This window comes from Geotrypetes seraphini, chromosome 3 (assembly GCF_902459505.1).
Source record: "Geotrypetes seraphini chromosome 3, aGeoSer1.1, whole genome shotgun sequence".
Taxonomy (NCBI): domain Eukaryota; kingdom Metazoa; phylum Chordata; class Amphibia; order Gymnophiona; family Dermophiidae; genus Geotrypetes; species Geotrypetes seraphini.
In genome coordinates, this window is record NC_047086.1 from 349691070 (window position 1) to 349709971 (window position 18902).

Consider the following 18902-nt stretch of genomic DNA (forward strand, 5'->3'; position numbering starts at 1 on the left):
AGAACCAACCAAAGATTTTCTCTAGGCCTGTCTTGATCTTCTGCTTGGTCTTCATGTCCTGTTTCTTTAGCAGGATGATTAATTGAATGTCGTCTGCATAGATGTAGCATTCCCATCCTTGTTTTCTGATGGATTTTCCCAGCAATTGGAGGAAAATGTTGAACAGCATGGAGGTGACATGGTTGATCCCTGTAGTACTCCTATGTCTACTTCCTACCATTTTCAAGTCGAAGCGGAAAAGGCCTTTGATAAGGTCTCCTGGCCCTTTATGTTTTAAAGTGTGGTTGGGATTGCATGTGGTTGGGATTTGGTTGAGATTGCATGTGATTGCATGTTGGATTAAAATACTCTATGATGGGCCTTTGGGATGTATTAAAGTTAATGATGGAACTTATTCAGCCCCCTTTCAACTATATAGGGGAATGTGATGGGAATGCCCAGTATTCCCAATGATATTTGCACTAGTAATTGAGTTGTTAGCCCTGAAAGTGAGGGGAAATTTTAGTATTGAGGGGGTGGGAGTTAGAGGTTAATGGGAGAGAATGTTGAACCTCTTTGCCGATTATTGTTTGTTCACTCTGAGATCCAGAGAGATCTTTAGAGGTGACTATGGCAGAACATCTCAAATATGGTAGGCTCTTGGGCTTCAAAGTGAATAAGATCAAGTTGGAGATCTTGAATGTGACCCTAAGGCCTGAGAGGGCTGAGGCATTAAAACTACTCTTTCCATTCTGATGGATATGAACTTCTATGCAGTATCTGGGAATTCAGCTGGGAGTTCCGGGAAAGTCTTTATATGATCTGAATTATGCACCTATTCTGCGTAAGGTTCAGCTAGAGCTTATGCTTATCTTGGGTAGGATGTATTGAAATAACTAAAATGATGATTTTATTACAACTTTTATTTCTATTCCAGACTCTCCCAATCTGGGTGGATAGAAAGGTGCTTGGCTCCCTTCAAAAGAAAATTATGGGTTTTATTTGGGCTCACAAACAGCCTAGAATAGGGCGATGAGTTTTATGTTTAAGTTAGGGGTAAGGTGGGCTAACGGTACCCCATTTATTACCATACTATCAGACAGCTCAACTGAGAGCATTGTTGGAATGGCAGGCTCAGGAATGTATTCAGTAGGTGAATATTGAGCAAACTAGGATTTTTTGGCAGCTTTTGTTGCATTTACCCTGGGGACCACAATGTGATCCATGGGGGGGGGGGGGGGGGGGGGAGAGACAGGGTCCGTGTGCATTGCACTCGGGGTGAGACAGGGGGTTAGAGAACATTGTTGGAGGGAAGGAAACATTCTTTGTTTACATCCTTGAGATTCAATAAGATATTTGCTCCGGATAGAGGGGAGAGCATCTTTATCTCTTGGGAACCTAAAGGGCTGGTGTATGGGAGATAGTTATTGATTTTGGCCACTAGAGAGGTTAAAACCTTTGGGGAATTAAAGGAAAGAAACAGACTGATCCCCTGGGATCTTTTTCCCTACTTGTAGTTAAAGCATTATATTAATATGTCTGTGATGTTGAGGGATTTATTACAAGGCCAAACTGGGTTTGAAAAATTATTGGGACCAGTATTAAGGAAGGGGATAATTTCTGGGAGTCCTTGACTTACATGAAGGCTTGGGAGGCAGATGTGGGGAGGCCCTTAACATTAGCTGAGTGGGTAACTACGTGTAAATATACTAAATCCTTGGGAACAGCCATTTTGTTGATAGAGAATGGTTATAAAGCCCCCCCTGAGATGGTACTACACCATCATATGAATGGCCTGATTGGGAGGTGAGGGAACTGGAAATTGTTGGAGGCTATGGAGGAAAAAGCACCTGTCTACATATGTGGTGGGACTGTATGGTGATTCAGGGGTTTTGGTCTGAGGCCCCAAATTTTGGGGCAAAACTTAAGAGGCTCGAATGGAGCTGGTATTCTTGCGTGATTATGAGCCTGATTTGGAGGAGGGAGAGCTGGCATTTTGTAAGATGTTTTTCTTGGCTGCTAGACTGGTGCTGGTGGCAGATTGGAAGGAGCCCGTAATTCAAAAACTGGATGAGTGGTAGGTTCGGTTTTATTTTACAAATTTACAGCTTTGAAATATTTTTAGAATTGGAAGTTTTACTCCAAAATGGGAACAATTTGAGGTTTGGAAGAAGATTTATGTTCTTTAAAAGGAAAGAAAGGGGGCAAGGTTTGGGGGAATGGGATTGGAAAGAGCTTAAGGTGGGGTGCATTGAAGGAACCACATGCACCTGTTTATGTTATAGATGTTCTGTAACTGTTCTCTGTGTTGTGGGAGTTGCTATATTATTGTTCAATGTTTAGTTGAAAAATCAATAACTCAGTTAAAAAAAACCTCACTTTCAGCATCAAAAGTGAAACCTTGCCCCAAAGTCACTTTAAAGGATTCATTGTATGCTGATATTGGTTCATTTCTTCATCTTTCTCAACCTCTGCGATGTTACTGAAGGCCGCAACAATTCATATTCGTTGCCTGCTGTCGCCCTGCAGGCTTCTGTGTCACATCCAGCCAAGAAGAAAATGGGTAGGGATGTCAAGAAGATCGGATGTGGTGGGACTGCAGCAGGCAATGGATATGAATTGCTGTGGCCACCAGCAATACCTCATTTCCAAAACTGAAAAATTCTAAAATCCGAAAAGTCTCTGGTCCCAAGCATTTCAGATGAAGGAATGATGACTCTGTATAGTAATGCTACATTTCAGTGACAAAGATCTACTTGCTAAAGTTTGCTTTTGAATTTCTGTTTGCATTTGTTGTCTCATTTACAGGTTTTTCAAGTGACAGTGATCTGATCTCATTGACGGTAGATGTAGATTCTATTGCGGAACTGGATGATGGAATGGCATCTAATCAGAATTCTCCCAGTAGAGCTTTTGGCTTCTGTCCTTCTCCTGAGCCCTCAGTAAAAGGAATAAACACATCTGACCATGAGTGGAGCAAACCTGAAGCAGAAAGGGAGAGCCGAAATCTCTTCACTAGCAGCTTAAGACAAAGACTTGGCAAACCAGACTACCTGGAAAAAGCAGGGGAGCTGATCAAATTGGCTTTGAAGAAAGAGGAAGATGAGGATTATGAAGCTGCTTTCAGCTTTTACAGAAAAGGTGTTGACCTACTCTTGGAAGGTGTTCAAGGTAAGACTGTTCTGTTCATTTAGTACTATTAGCTTTTATTCCCCTGAAATTAGTTAAGAGTTCCTGATTGAAACAGGAACATTTTCTAATCTAATCTAATCTTCCATTTGTGAGTCGCACAAACCTATACAAGCTCAAGACGACAGATCAAAGAGGAAGTGGGACGGGGGCATGGAGAAGCAGAGGAGGGACCCAGAAATAGGAGGTGCTATACAGAAGCTGAAACAGTTAATTGTCAAAGAGGTGGGTCTTCAGGTTTTTTTCTGAACGTGGTGTAGTTTGTCTCTTTCTTGATTGCTTCTGGTAGGTCATTCCAGGTTTTTACACCCAGATAAGTTAGCAAAGAGTGGAAAATTAACTTGTAGTGGAGGTATTTTGTGGATGGCAGGTTTAGTTGGATGCTGATAAGGAATCTTTTTGATGTCGACCAAACAGTAGAGAATAATTGGATGAGAGGGGCTGCTGAGTTTCCGTATAGAATCTGGTGTAGGATACATGACTTTTTGAAAATTATTCGGGATGATATTTGGAGCCAGATGAAGGTTGTGATTGAATCATATTTCTTTAATTTGTAGATTAGCCTAACGGCTGTGTTCTGGATGAATTGCAGTTTGTGGATAAGAGTGATGTTGATGCCAAGGTAGGCAGAGTTGCAATAGTCCAGTTGAGGTAAAACCAACATCTGAACGATCAGAGCAAAGTGATATGGGTGGAAGTATGGTTTTGTGAGTCGCAGTATAGATCAGGGATCTCAAAGTCCCTCCTTGAGGGCCACAATCCATTCGGGTTTTCAGGATTTCCCCAATGAATATGCATTGAAAGCAGTGCATGCACATAGATCTCATGCATATTCATTGGGGAAATCCTGAAAACCCGACTGGATTGCAGCCCTCAAGGAGGGACTTTGAGACCCCTGGTGTAGATGGTCTTTTTACGAAGGTTAGAGATTTGAGGTTCCATTGTGAGAGTGTCATCTAAGATGTAGCCTAGTATCTTGGTGGATTTTTCCATTGTGAGCGTAATGCCTGATGTAAGAGTAAGGTTAGATATGACATTCTGTTGTGCTTTGTGGAAACCAATGGCTTTTGTCTTGGAGGCGTTCAGTTTCAACTTGCCCAGGTTTGGATTTTATCTATATTGTTTGATATTAGCTTATTAGTATCAGGGATGGAAAGGTTAGTGAATGAAGTCCAGATTTGGGCTGCTTTTATGGGTTCAGTGTATTCCGTAGAGTTGTGTTGGGAAGTGTTTGTTATGTCTGTCTTTGCAACTTCCGAATGAACCAATTTGACTTTGTTGAGGAAGAAATCTACTAGTTCTTGGGCTGAGATTTTATTAGAGTGGTCTGCAGATTCTTGGTTTGGGGGAGATGTCAGTTGTCGTACCAGGCAAAATAGTTTTTAGATGGATTGGAAATTGGTTGGCAGGTAGGAGGCAAAGGATGGGAGTGAAGGGCCACTACTTGGACTGGAGGAGGGTCACGAGTGGTGTTCTGCAGGGATCGGTACTCGGACCGGTGCTTTCAATGTATTTATAAATGATCTAGAAACAGGGACGAAGTGCGAATTAATAAAATTTGCAGACGACACCAAACTATTTAATACTGTGAAGATTTACAAAGGGACCTGAACAAACTAGGAGAGTGGACGAAAAGATGACAGATGAAGTTTAATGTAGAGAAATGTAAAGTCTTGCATGTAGGAAACAAACAGCTATACGATGGGAGGGCTGGTAATGGGTGAAAGTAGCCTAAAAAAGAACTTAGGGGTACTGGTGGACAGGACAATGAAGCCGTCGGCACCGTGTGCAGCAGCCTCTAAGAAGGCGAACAGGATGCTAGTTATTATCAAGAAAGAGCGAACCAGAACGAAAGAAGTTATCCTGCCATTGTATTGGGCGTTGATGCGCCCGCATCTAGAGTACTGCGTCCAATATTGGTCGCCGTACCTTAAGAAGGATATGGTGATACTCAAGAAGATTCAGAGGAGAGCGACGCGACTGGTAAAAAGGTATGGAAAACCTTTCATGCGCTGAAAGATTAGAGAAATTGGGGCTCTTTTCCCTGGAAAAGCGGAGACTTAGAGGGGACATGATAGAGACTTACAAAATCATGAAGGGCATAGAGAAAGTGGAGAGGGACAGATTCTTCAAACTTTCGAAAACTACAAGAACGAGAGGGCATTTGGAAAAATTAAAAGGGGACAGATTCAGAACCAATGCTAGGAAGTTCTTTTTCACCCAAAGGGTAGTGGACACCTGGAATGCGCTTCCAGAGGGAGTGATAGGAGAGAGTACGGTATTGGGGTTCAAGATGGGATTAGATAATTTCCTGAAGGAAAAGGGGATAGAGGATTACTATACAGGTCCTGGACCTGATGGACCGCCGCGTGAGCGGACTGTTGGGTATGATGGACCTCTGGTCTGATCCAGCAGAAACACTGCTTATATTCTTATGTTGTTTTCCTAGTTTACTGATGTAGTAGTTTTTCTTGTATTGTCCATATATTTATATATAGCTATTCTCCATTGTGTTCTGTGTTCTGGTGTCTTGTCTTTCCTCCATTTCTTCTCTAGACGTCTTCATAGTTGTTTGTCTAGTCTTAAGGACTCTGTAAACCAGGGTGAAGTTTGGTTTGATTTTATTATGCGTGAGTGGAGTGGGGTTGCGGTATCTAGGGTTTTGGCTATGATTTTGTTCCAGTTGGTCATCATTGAGGCAATGTTATTCGTGGGGGGAGGGAGAGATTTTGAGACCATGTCCCAGAAGAAATCAGGTCTTGTTTTCTTGCAGACTAGTTTTATGTCTTTGGTGGCTTTGGAATTCGGGTCTATGTCAGTTAGGTTTAAGCAGAATTCTAGGAGAAAGTGATCTGTCCATGGGACAGGGGACCATTTGGCCCTATTGACTAGGTTTGGGGGAGAGGATGCAAACAGGTCTAGGGTATGGCCTTCTTCATGGGTGGGGCCTGAGGGTATGATTGTGATTTGGCAGTCCTCAAGTAGAATCTTGAGTTTAATGACTTCTTTATTTTCTGCAGATTCAAGGGGTAGGTTGATATCACCGAGTATGATTAGTTTGTCATGTTGGCAAGTGAGGTTTGTTATTATTTCCATCGTTTTTGTGATGTAGTCTGAATTAGTGCTAGAGGGTAGAGGTCTGCACGGGAACGGGGATCGCAGGAATCCTGCGAGTCCCGCGGGAATCCCCCCATAATCCACGGGGATCCCCTTCTGGCCCACGGGATTCCCACGGGGACCCCCCTCTAGCCAACGGGACTCACATGGGGATGGAAGGCTTTGGAAAAAGAGTTCGTCCATATAATATAATGGACACATCAGCCTTAGTAAAAGAGGGGGTTTATAAGTTAATTACCTGAACAGAAAACAAAAAAAGGGTTCCACCAAAGAGATTCCACAAGGAAAACAGCAAAAGAAACTGTGGAATTGATGATCCTGTCAGAAGTAATTGCTGCTTTTTATGGGGACAGGCGGGGATGGAGGTAATTCCTTGCGGAGATGGGTGGGGACGGAGAGGATCCTGACGGGGACGGGTGAGGATGGAGAGGATCCGGGTGGGGACGGAGAGGATCCTGATGGGGATGGGTGGGGATGGGTGGGATTTCTGTCCCCGCGCAACTCTCTACTAGAGGGTCTGTAGAGTAGGAGAATTCTAATGTTCTTGTGTGCGAGGTTGTGCTCACTTTCGAGCTTGCAGATGATGTATTCTAGGTCAGGTTGTGAGCTTGAGTCTGCCTCAGCGATGGTATATGAGTTTTTGTAGATTATTGCCAAGCCACCTCCACGTTTGAGCTTTCTGGGAAGATGAATAATGTTGTGACCCTGTGGGCAGAGGTGTGGGAGTGTAGGGCTTTCGAAGTCTTTCAGTCATGTTTCTGTGATGAATGTCAGAGCAATGTCCTTGGATGTGATTAGGTCATTTAGGATGAAAAGCTTGTTTACCACTGATCGAGCGTTAACATACATGCAAGGGATAGTGATTTTATTTGGTTTTGTTGAACATTTTGTAGGTAGTGGGTTGTTGAGGGGTTTAGGATTTGTTTGTTGTCTGTGTTTGTTGTGATTGTGTTTGTTCCAGAGTATGGGGAGGATATGCTGAAATTGTCCAATGTATTCCATTGATTGGTTTTGAGTTTCTGGAGGGCAGGGTCTTCGTTGCTTGTAGTTCCATGGAGGATTAATGTTATTGTTGGAGGATATGTTGTGTAAGGCTGTGAGGGTGGAGAGACATAGAAGAGGAAGTATCGGAATAAGAGGGGGCTTCATCATGAGGGTAGGAGTGTTGCTGATTGGGTGAGACTTAAGGCGTTGTGTGTCTCTTACATCTTGTGATATTTGATAATCTGTAGGTCTGGGTTTGGTTAATGAATGTAGTTGTGAATCTGGTGGTTTGTAAGGTGAGCGTGTGGCTGTGTTTGTATGGGTGGCTGTTTGGCTTCTGTATTAAGTATTTTTTGTGGTTGTCTGTATCTGTTGTCTGTTTGTCTTGTCTGTTTATCGTTGTCTGTTTTTGTTGACTTGACTATGTTTGTTGTTTCTTTGTTGTTTTGTCTGTATTGATGTCTGTATTCCTGACAATTTGATCTCTATTTGGTTTTGTTCGTCGCGAGGGGCGTCAGGTGGCGGAATTTGTCTCCCATGCTCTTCCCTTCTGCCTCCACTGCGGCTGCTGGGCTGGGCTGGGCCAGCTCCTGGAAACAGCAGAGCTACCCTGAAAGAATGTAGAAAATCAAAAATAGGCGCTGCAAGGGGCGTCGGTAGGCGGAGCTCATCTCCTACGCTCTTCCCTTCTGCCTCCCTTGCAGCTGCTGATCTGGGCTGGGCTGGGGCGGCTCCCGCAACAAAGGAGCCGTCCTGAAGAACGAAGAAAATTCAAAATCAGCGCTGGTATTGTTTATAACCATTCACCACATCCTCCCGTCATCAACGGATCGGTTATTAAAGAAAAGGCCTTGTAAACTGCAGTGTTCTGAGTATAATGTCTTCTGATATTTTGCTTGGCAGACAAATGAATTGGAAGTGGCAGTTTCAGGAGCAGTCTCTGAATTTTATAATGCTTACTGGGTCATGGTACTGCCTCAGGATTGTGGCAAACCACCTTTGTTGCTTTCTTCAGTACTTCTGCTAATACCTCCTATGAACATCTTGTTTCCTTTTCTTCCTTCTTCATACTTCCCCTCTCTTAGGATTACCATATTTGTGAAGACAAAAAAGAAGACACATGACCCCACCCACACTCCACCCATTTCTTTGCTTCCCCTTCCCATCCTCTGTACCTTTTTAGTGCTTCTCTCTGTCTCTCTCCACCTCTCTGTCCCCTTTTCTCTCCCTCCCTCTCTGTCCCTCCCCCTCCCCTTCTCTCCCCTCCCTCTCCCACTCTCCCCTCCCTCTCTCTTTCTCTCTCCCTTCCCCGTCTCCTATGGGTGCTTCTCTCTCTCTCTCTCTCTCTCTCTCTCTCTCTCTCTCTCTCTCTCTCTCTCCTCCTCCTCCTCCCTCTCTCTCTCCCCCTTCCAACATCCCACCCCAGCGTGTGCCCCTCACTTTCTTTCCATCCTCCTCTCCAGCAGTTTCTGTCTTTCCCCTCCCTCTCACTATCTCTCTATGCTGTTTCTCCAGCCCTCCTCCATGGCATTTCTCCAGACCCCCTCCCTCCTTCCATGCCTTCTCCAGACACCTCCCTCCCTCCATTCTGTTTCTCCAGCCCCTCTCCTCCTTCCCCCCGATGCTGCTCTATAGCTCCCTATTCCCCCACCTACCTCCTCCCTGGGCCCGACCATTGTAATTAATCTTCAGTAGCAACGAGGTAAGCTTATTGCTGCCAACCTGCCTATGTGGGAATAGGAAGTGACTGCAGAGTGGCGGCTTCTGGGGCAAGCTGGCGGCAGCAGTCTTACCTCATTGCTACTTCTGCTGGCTGCCCGAAGATTAATTACAGTGGCAGGGCCTGGGGTGGAGGTAGGTAGGGGAGTCAGGAGAGGTGGCTAAACCCAGATAGACTCCTCCATTTTTTGAAAAATCATCCAGGCACCTGGATAGTCCTCGAAAAAGAAGACATGTCCAAGTTTTCCCGGACATCTGTTAACCCTACCCTCTCTACCTCAGCCTTCTAGTATGACAGTCTTCGATCTTGCAACTCCAAGTATTGCTTCCTGCCATTGCCTGCCCCATGTCAAGTGATTGCCATTGCATTTGACTCAAATGCCTGACTGTTTATAGTATACAATTGCATCATGAAAGATTTTCAGAGATGATACAAACATGGGGTTAAAGTTGGCACTGTGCAGCTCATGCCGAACATGCTAAATAATATAGCGGTGACAGTAGCGCATTGCTGGTGATAGCCAGCAGGTACAAAAAATCTGAAGGCTTGGTTAGGAGGGATCAAGATAGAGAGAGAGGAATGAGAGTAAAGGAAATCCTGGATATAAGAAGCAGGAATAGCTTAATGCAATAGTCTCAAACACGCGGCCCACGGGCCGCATGTGGCTCTCCAGGTTTTATTTGCGGCCTGCGGTCCGGAAGTGATCATTCTCTTCCTTTTGGAGCAGCAGCTGGCTCGTTCGTTCAAAGCCGCGGGTTGGCGGCTCCTTGCGCTATTCACTCCTGCATCGGAAGCCTCTCTGATGTCACAACATCAGAGAGGCTTCAGACGCAGGCACGGATCTCGCAAGGAGCCGCCACCCGCGGCTTTGAACGAACGAGCTGGCCAGACACACTGTTGCTCCAGTGGCATACCAAGGGGGGGGGGGGGCGGTCCACTGTTCTCCCTAGAGTGCGGCTCGCGGCTCGTCTAGAGAAGTGGTGCCCAACCTGCTTCCCTTCCTTTCTCACTGCTGCCATCAGGGATCATGCCGGCATCGTGTTCTTTGATCTCCCTGCTTCTCTTCCCTGCGGGGCCGACCAACTCTCGCGGCCCGACGTCAATTCTGACGTCGAAAGGACGTTCTGGCTAGCCAATCGCTGCCTGGCTGCCCGGAACGTCTTTTCTGACGTTAGAATTGACGTTGGGCAGCAAGAGTTGGTCGGCCCCGTGCAGAAGAGAAGCAGGGAGATCTCGGCCTGTTCCCGATAGCGGCAGCGGCAGCAGCCTATTCCGCGGCGGCGGTGGCATGGGGGAGGGCAGGAAGGAAGAAAGAAAGAAAGAAGGTGGGGTGGGGACAGGGAGCCAGAAAAAAAAGCAAAAAATGGGGCACGGAATCAGAGAAAGACAAACATAGAGAAAGAAAGAAAAAGTTGGGGGAGGGAATGAAGTCTGGAGGAGAGGAAGCATACAGGAGGCTGAAAGAAGGGAAGAAGTATTGGATGCACAGTCAGAAGAATAAAGTGCAACCAGAGACTGATGAAATTACCAAACAAAGGTAGGAAAATGATTTTATTTTCAATTTAGTGATTGAAATGTGCCAGTTTTGAGAAAGAAAAGATATTGAATTTTAAATGTGAGTGCTGCAGAAAAAAATAGAGTACTTGGAGGGCCGCAGAAAAAATAGTTAATGTCTTATTAAAGAAATGACAATTTTGCATGAGGTAAAACATCTTTCCTTTTAATTGTTAAAGGAAAGTTTTATAAACTATAAAGAGTTTTACCTCATGCAAAATTGTCATTTCTTTAATAAGACATTAACTATTTTTTCTGCGGCCCTCCAAGTACCTACAAATCCAAAATGTGGCCCCGCAAAGGGTTTGAGTTTGAGACCACTGGCTTAAAGGATGGTGCAATGAGCTTGAGAACCAGGGGAACCAGGTTTAATTCCTATTACAGCTGCTTGTGTCCCTGGGCAAGTCGCTTAACCCTCCATTGTCCCAGGTACAAAGTTAGATTATGAGCCCACTAGGAACAGAGAAAGTACCTGTATATAATAAATGTTTTGATTGTCTATCAAATGTATGACCCTTTACCCTGATGCATGAACCCTAGTGAGGGTTGGGTGGAGAGATGAGAAGGATGGTGTGGAGAGAAAAGGCAGAGAGTGATGAGAGTCTGCAAAAGAGGGGGAACGAAGTACGAGTGTGGCATAATGGTTAAAGCTACAGCCTCGGCATCCTGAGGTTGTAGGTTCAAACCCACACTGCTCCTTGTGACCCTGAGCAAGTCACTTAATCTCCCCATTGCCTCTAGTATATTAGAAAGATTGTGAGCTCACCGGGACAGGGAAAAATGCTTGAGTACCTGAATAAATGAATGTAAACCATTCTGAACTCCCCTGGGAGAACGGCATAGAAAAATAAATAAATAAGAACCTGGCAAGGAAGGAAGGGATTTGTGAAAGGACAGTGAGAGGAGGAGAGAGATGTGTGGGAGGCAAGCTGCTGGAAGGGATAGTGGCGATAGCAAAGAAAAACTTGAAGCGCAAAGAAATAGAACTGAAATGGGAAAAAAGAATGCAGGTGTGTATCAGGTGAGCATTAAAACTTAGCGCAAGCCCAGGAAGAAATGCAACAGTACAAACTGTACATTTTCTTTAGCTGCCCCCACATTATTTAATTTATTTTGGAAGAAGTTCATGGTGTGTTCTTCACTAGGTTTTGTTTCTTTGGTTTGTTTATGAACCTCTCCCATCTCATCTATTCCATTTGCTTCATTAGCCTTAGTGCTTGCATTCAGGTTCTTTGTCCTTTAGCAGACTGCACTCTCAACCTTTCCTCTTTGATATTTTTTGCTATTATTTGGTCCCAGTGCTTTGTTGGCAAATACTCTGGCACTTATTCTCATGCAACTTATTCCTGTTTCTTTGCTGTACTTCAATTTGCTCATTCCATGAACCTTTTTCATACAGGTTCTAATGATATTGCTTGCATTCTTATTTTTATATTTCTCATACATAACATATACACTTGACTATAAACTGAGATTTGTGGACCCAAAATAGGGGGTCTCTGTTTATATTTTATTTTTATTTAAACAATTTATATTTTGCTTATCGTACAATTCTAAGCGGGTGACAAGAAACATACATATTAATTAAATAAACATACAACATCATGAAATAATAAAACACCTAAAACTTAGCACAGACCAGCTAGTGCACCTTAAAACTATAAACTAAAATGCCTAAATCAAATAGATAAAATTAAGCAGAATTTACAACTGAAAAACAAATTGAGACCTCTGGCCTATGCCCCCCCTTCTGCCCCTGCCTAGACCTGCTGCAGGCCTCTTGCCTGAAGCCCTGGTGGTTTAGTGGTGAGCCGGACAGGAGTGATCCTTCCCACATCCTGTCCTGGTAGACTCTGTCACCCCGCCTTCCTCCCACCTCCCTGACCCCTCTAGACCTTACCTTTAAAGCCCTGGTGGTCTAGTGGTGAAGCAGGGCAGGAGTGATCTTCCTGTGTTTCTGCCCCATAAGAACTGCATTCAAAAATGCCTGCCACGAGTTCCTGCTTCAGTCGCATGAATTCCCATGATCTCTCATGGGGCAGGAGCGTAGTAAAATCACTCTTGTTCCGCTTCACCACTACATAAGAACATAAGAATAGCCTTATTGGGTCAGACCAATGGTCCATCAAACCCAATAGCCTGTTTTCACAGTGGCCAATGCAGGTCTCTAGTACCTGGCCAAAACCTAAGGAGTAGCATTCCATGCTACTGATCCAGGGCAAGCAGTGGCTTCCCCCATGTCTTTCCTGCAAGAAATTGTCCAAACCTTTCTTAAACCGGCTACGCTATCCATTCTTACCACAACCTCTGGCAATGCGTTCCAGAGTTTAACTATTCTCTGAGTGAAAAAAAATTTCCTCCTTTTGGTTTTAAAAATATTTCCCTGTAACTTCTAGTGTCCCCTAGTCTTTGTAATTTTTGACTGAGTGAAAAATTGATCAACTTGTACCCATTTTACTCCTCTCAGGAATTTGTAGACTTCAATCATATCTCCCCCTCAGCCGTCTTTTTTCCATGCTGAAGAGCCCTAACCTTTTTAGTCTTTCCTCATACAAAAGGGTTCCACCAGGGCTTTAAAAGTAAGATCTATAGGGATCAGAGAGGCGGGAGGGAGGTGGGGTGGTTTAGAGTTGGCCAGGACAGGATGCAGAAAGGATTGCTCTTGTCCCGGCTCACCGCTGGACCTCCAAGACTTTAGGCAGGCCTGAAGTGGGCCTCAGGGGCTGGGTAGGAAGGGAGAAAAGCAAGGAGTAAAGGTGGGCTGGGTGCAAGGCAGAACACTTGAATATAAGCCCCCTGTTTTATATTCGAGGCAACCCTTTTCCCTCTTTTTTGGGGAAAAAAGTTACCTTTGCTTATATTCTGGTAGGTTTATATTCAAGTATATACGTTAATTTCCATTCGTTTTAATTGCATAGTTAAATCAGCACAAACTGAAGAGCAGCCTAATGGTTATAGCTGTGGGCTGAGAACCAGGGGAGCCTGGTTCAAATCCCACTGCATTTCCTTGTGATCTTGGCCAAGTCACATAGCCCTCCATTGCACAGGTACAAAATAAGTTCTCTTATATAGTAATTTAACTGCTTTGATTGTAACCACAGAAAGGCAGTATATCAAATTCCAATTCATCTCCTTGTGATCTTGGGCAAGTCTTTAATACTCCAGTGCCTCAGATACTAAACTGTGGTAAACTCTTGCACGTGCTTATTGCAGCTTAAAATGCAGGATATGTTTAGGTGTCCTGTGATAAATTTCAAATCTGCTTGTACTAACCACATGCAAAAAAAAATATTTTCTTTTTTGTTGGAAGGGGTATTTCTGGGGGTGGAAGATAGGCATTCCTGCGCCAATCAGCTTGTCTACATTCCTTTGTGCTAACTGGCTAATGCCGCATGAGCCCTTAACACCTACAAAACAGATGCTGATAATTGATCACATGGTAATTCTTTATAATGGCCATACACGAATGGCAACATTAGCAGATGACCATTAATAGAAAAAAAATAGCAAATCAGCCATTTTCCAACTTTGGTAATAATTGCCTTAGGGCTCCTTTTACTAAGCTGCGATAGCGTTTTTAGTGCGCGCTAAACCTGTGCTACGCGGCTAGAACTAACGCTAAAGCCGCTATTGCAGCTTAGTAAAAGGAGCCCTTAGTATGTGAGCCCTCCAGGGGAAAAAAAATATTACTTACTTTACCTGAACATACATCGCATTGATAGCTTGCAGGCCATATATAAGAAATTAAAAGAAATTGTCACCATTTAAATATTGTTTATTTTTTAATGCAGTGCTAGCTATTGAAGTCTAAGTAAACTTTTTTTTTTTTTTTTAATTGGGGAAGTGTGTCAACAGTTTCCTCCTGTTCTTTTGGACCTCCAGCTCAATCAGAACAGAGGCTAAGGTCCGATGTAGAGGTCTGCATGGGAACGGGGATCGCGGGAATCCCGTGGGTCCTGCGGGGGTCCCACGGGAATTCCCCCTTAACCCACGGAAGTCCCATGGGGACCCCGCTCTGGCCCACGGGACTCCCACGGGGACCCCCCTCTAGCCAACGGGACTCCCACGGGGATGGAAGGCTTTGGAAGCAGGGTTTGTCCATATAATATAATGGACACGTCAGCCTTAGTTAAAGAGGGGGTTTATAAGTTAATTACCTGAACAGAAAACAAAAGAGGGTTCCACCAAAGAGATTCCACAAGGAAAACAGCAAAAGAAACTGTGAAATTGATGATCCTGTCAGAAGTAATTGCTGCTTTTTATGGGGACGGGCGGGGATGGAGGTAATTTCTTGCGGGGATGGGTGGGGACGGAGAGGATCCTGACGGGGACGGGTTGGGACGGAGAGGATCCTGACGGGGACGGGTGGGGACAGAGAGGATCTTGGCAGGGACGGGTGGGGATGGGTGGGATTTCTGTCCCCATGCAACTCTCTAGTCCGATGCCATGATCCTTCATTTACTAGGGTTGTTTTTTTTTACCCCTCTATTTTAAATCCCCTCCTGACTCACTTAGTCCACTGCTCGGCACATAACTTTTAGGAATGCCCACAATACGCTGCTGCCCATTCCCCCTTTTAGATTCATGCACTAGACACTGTACCTAAAAGGTTGTGCACCTAACTTCTAATGGATGCCAATTAGTGTAAATTAACAGCTGTTAATTGGCAATTATCTGTGCCGATTATACCAATTTAAGTTGTGCATGCACATTGGCTAGACAAGCCAATGTGCACACACAATCTTAGATACCATATACAGAATTTTGGAGTATGCACAAAACCAGTAATATTCATCAATAAATAGATCTCAACAACTAGAGCAGTGGTCTCAAACACACGGCCCGGGGGCCACATGCGGCCCGCCAGGTACTATTTTGAGGCACTCGGCATGTTTATCATAATCACAAAAGTAAAATAAAAAACAGTTTCTTGATCATATGTCTCTCTAGCTATAAATGACAATATTATTATTAAGACTTAGCCAAAAGGAAAGATTTATAAACTATAAAGAGTTTTACCTCATGCAAATTGTCATTTCTTTAATAAGACATGAACTATTTTTTCTGAGGCCCTCCAAATACCTACAAATCCAAAATGTGGCCCTGCAAAGGGTTTGAGTTTGAGACCACTGATCTAGAGTGCATTTATTAGCCACGTATTTCTTTGATACCTATTAAGATACCCTATTAAGTTAAATTGGTGACTAAGAGAGGTTTCACATGAAGCACTGCCACGATGCGTCTGATTCACATTGCTGCTATATTACGCTAATATGGTTTAGCAGTGTGACATTGGCAATAAGGTTACTGGTATAATAATGCAAGATCTATCTAGTTATTCTAGCAAATAAAACTAGATGACAGGGTGACATACTTCTACCTCTGTATTTTTGTATAGTTTTCCAAATCAGCAAACAAGCCAAATACTTATCAAGTTGATTTAAAATCATCTGTTCTATATGCCAGAGTTTATAAAATTTATTAAAAGCAGCTTTGGCCCATTGCTACAGACCTCCTGCAGGTGCTCTGTGGCCATGTCTGCTTTGTCTGTTTCCATGAAACATGAATTGAAGGCATTTGCAGTGGTGAGTCAGGTGGCCTCATCTGTACTGAATTGCCCCATAAAATTTGTTAGAAAAGGATGGGGGTTTTGTTTTTTTTTTTGGTTCTTTGGTTGTTGGAGTAAAAGTAAATGGATGGTGATATTACACAGATATCTTTATTTGGTGTAAATCATATTAGTTTGATATAGTAGCAAAGAGTCTGTTATGTCAGGCAGGCTGATTTTGGAATATTCTAATGAATATTTAAGCTCTTCTGTTCATCTGGAGTTTTAGGAATCCCACAGTCTTATGGATGTCAGAGTATTTTGTTTTCTTCTTGTGTTTCTACTTGTCTAGTTTATCTAGACCAGTGTTCTTCAATCACTGGTCCATGGACTGGTGCCGGTCTGCAGAAATTTTCTGCTGGTCCACAGGGCCGGCACCTCCATCGGGCCCAAGAGATTGTTCTGTAGCCGCCGGTCCTCGGTGCGATCAATGCGGCGTCTTTGGAATGGCTCCCTGAGTGCTGCAATGCAGAAAGCCATGGGAAAAGGCTCCTACCCACAACCTGCGCCTGACCCGGAAGCCTTCTCTCTGACATCGCAACATCAGAGGGAAGGCTTCCAGATGAGGCGCGGGACACGCATCCCACAGCATTGTGCAATGCAGCACTCAGAGAGCCAGCCCTAAAACCCTGCATTGATTGCACCGTGGACCGGCCTGAAGCTAACACCGGGAGGCAGGCCAGAATGCAAGGCACAAGGAGGGAGAGAGACAACAACGGTAGGGGAAATGCTTTCATTTATTTTTTTAATTTAGTGATTGATTTGTCTGTTCAGGAAGAAATGCATTTGTTTGTTTTTCTCTGGGGGTTGTACTGCTTGCAGAGTCTTGCGTCTTAGGATTTGTTTATGAATATTAGTACTTTTAATTTTTTGGTCCTGCATTTGCATGGGGTTATCTGTTTTCTGGTAGGAATGAATGTTGAAAAGCATACAGTGTGCTTTGAGTATTTTAATTTTGTGGTTAACCATTATGTGTTCTTAATACGATTATATTGTGTGTATATCTGAAAAATGGATGGAAAAAATGGTGTTACAATTATTACTATTATGGGGCGGGGTCTGGAGCGGAGATTGGGTGGAGATGGGCACGACTTAGCCCAGTGCTCTTCAACTGCCGGTCCACAAAATAATTATTTTATTTCCGCTGGTCCATAGGTGTCAAAAGGTTGAAGAACACTGATCTAGACCATTTGATTTTCATACCTGAAGTTATTGATTTCAAGCTAATATTGTTCATTTTTATTTAATTCTTTGTAAAAGAATGCTTTACGACATAGGTAAAGTCCCTGTCCAAGAAGAGCTTACACTATATGTAGGTACTGGAGATAAGTGGAATAGAACATGTAAATGTAAATTGACTGTTTACTCTTTCAAAAAGTACAAAGACTAGGGGATACCTCTGAAAGTTACATGGTAATACTTTTAAAACAAATAAAAGAAAATGTTTCTTGTACCATATACTGTATACTCAAATATAAACCAAGATTCTTGGTCCAAAACATGGCCCAAAAATGGGGATCTCAGTTTATATTCGAGTTGGTGCCCACCTGTCCCCTCCTGGTTCTGTTGCAAGCCTGCCCTGGGCCTGCCGTTAGCCGTGGAGGTCTAGCGGTGAATGGGGACAGGAGGGATCCCTCCTGCTTCCTGTCCTGGCTGATTCTGAAACATCACACCTCCCTCCAGCCTCTAGAAAACCTATCGTGAAAGCTCTGGTGCTCCAGTGGTGAACTGGTGCAGGAGCGATCTTTCTACATTCCTGCCCTGTGTAGAGCTGCTATCTAAAATGGCCGCTATGAGTTCTCACCGTAACGTTGCAAGACCATGAGAACTCACAAAGTTGCTGCGAGGTCATGGAGAGAAGTCAGGAGGGATCCTTCCTGTCCCAGATCACTGTTGGACCACTAGGGCTTATGATAGACCCGGGGCAGACCTGCAAAGCATCAGGGGAGAGAGGAAAGGAGGAGGGGGGGGACAGAGTACAGAGCCTGGCAGGACAGAACACTTGAATATAAGCCCTTGTATATTTAAGTGAATCTTTTTAGGAGAAAAAAAGATTACCTTGGTTTATATTCAGATGGGTTTATATTCGAGTATATATGGTACTCAAGGAATATTTAAGCTTTGGAACCTGCTACCAGAGGATATAGTGAAAACAATTGTTTGTATCTGAGTTTACTAAAGGTTTGGACAAGTCCCTCAAGGAAAAGTCCATAGTCTACGGGTAAAGCCACTACTTGTCCTGGGATTAGTAGCATGGAATCTTGCTACTCTTTGGGATTTTATCAGGTACTTATGACCTGGATTGGCCACTTTTCTTATCCTAGATTGCCTTTTCTTATCCTTTTATGGCCCAGGTTATGATGAGTATCAGTGGGAGGAGGAGAATTAACTACTACTAATTTTTCTAGCCCTATTAGATGTACACAGCACAGTACAAACCCCACATAAGAGACAATCCCTTTTCCCTAGAGCTTACAAACAGGATAAGTAAAAGAATCTTTATTACGGAACATGGTTAAACATGAGTATGAACAAGAGAAAAAGGGGTTAATATTTTAAAATAGCCTTATAAAGGTAGATGTTTGGAGGGGATTGTATCTGGGTGAGTGGTTGGAAAGGGAGAGTTGTTAGACTGTTATGTTAAATTCTATTGAAAACTGAATTGTAAATATCAGTGATGATTCTGTTTGGTTGTTTTCTTTATTAAAAAAAAAAGATTATAACTAAAAAAATAGGTTTTTTAATGGTTGA

The 18902-nt window shown here is 43.7% G+C and overlaps 1 protein-coding gene across 7 annotated transcripts in view; it reads left to right on the top strand.

Annotated features, from left to right (window-relative positions):
- RPS6KC1 (ribosomal protein S6 kinase C1) overlaps positions 1-18902 on the top strand; it is a 272706-nt gene that overhangs the window by 78105 nt on the left and 175699 nt on the right. For 5 of the 7 annotated variants that reach the window (XM_033936540.1, XM_033936545.1, XM_033936541.1 and 2 more), the window contains one exon: positions 2788-3150. The exons of the other annotated variants lie outside the window; for them this stretch is intronic. In XM_033936540.1, the coding sequence (XP_033792431.1) occupies positions 2788-3150 (363 nt within the window). The remainder of the gene's footprint in view (positions 1-2787; positions 3151-18902) is intronic. 7 annotated transcript variants of the gene reach the window in all.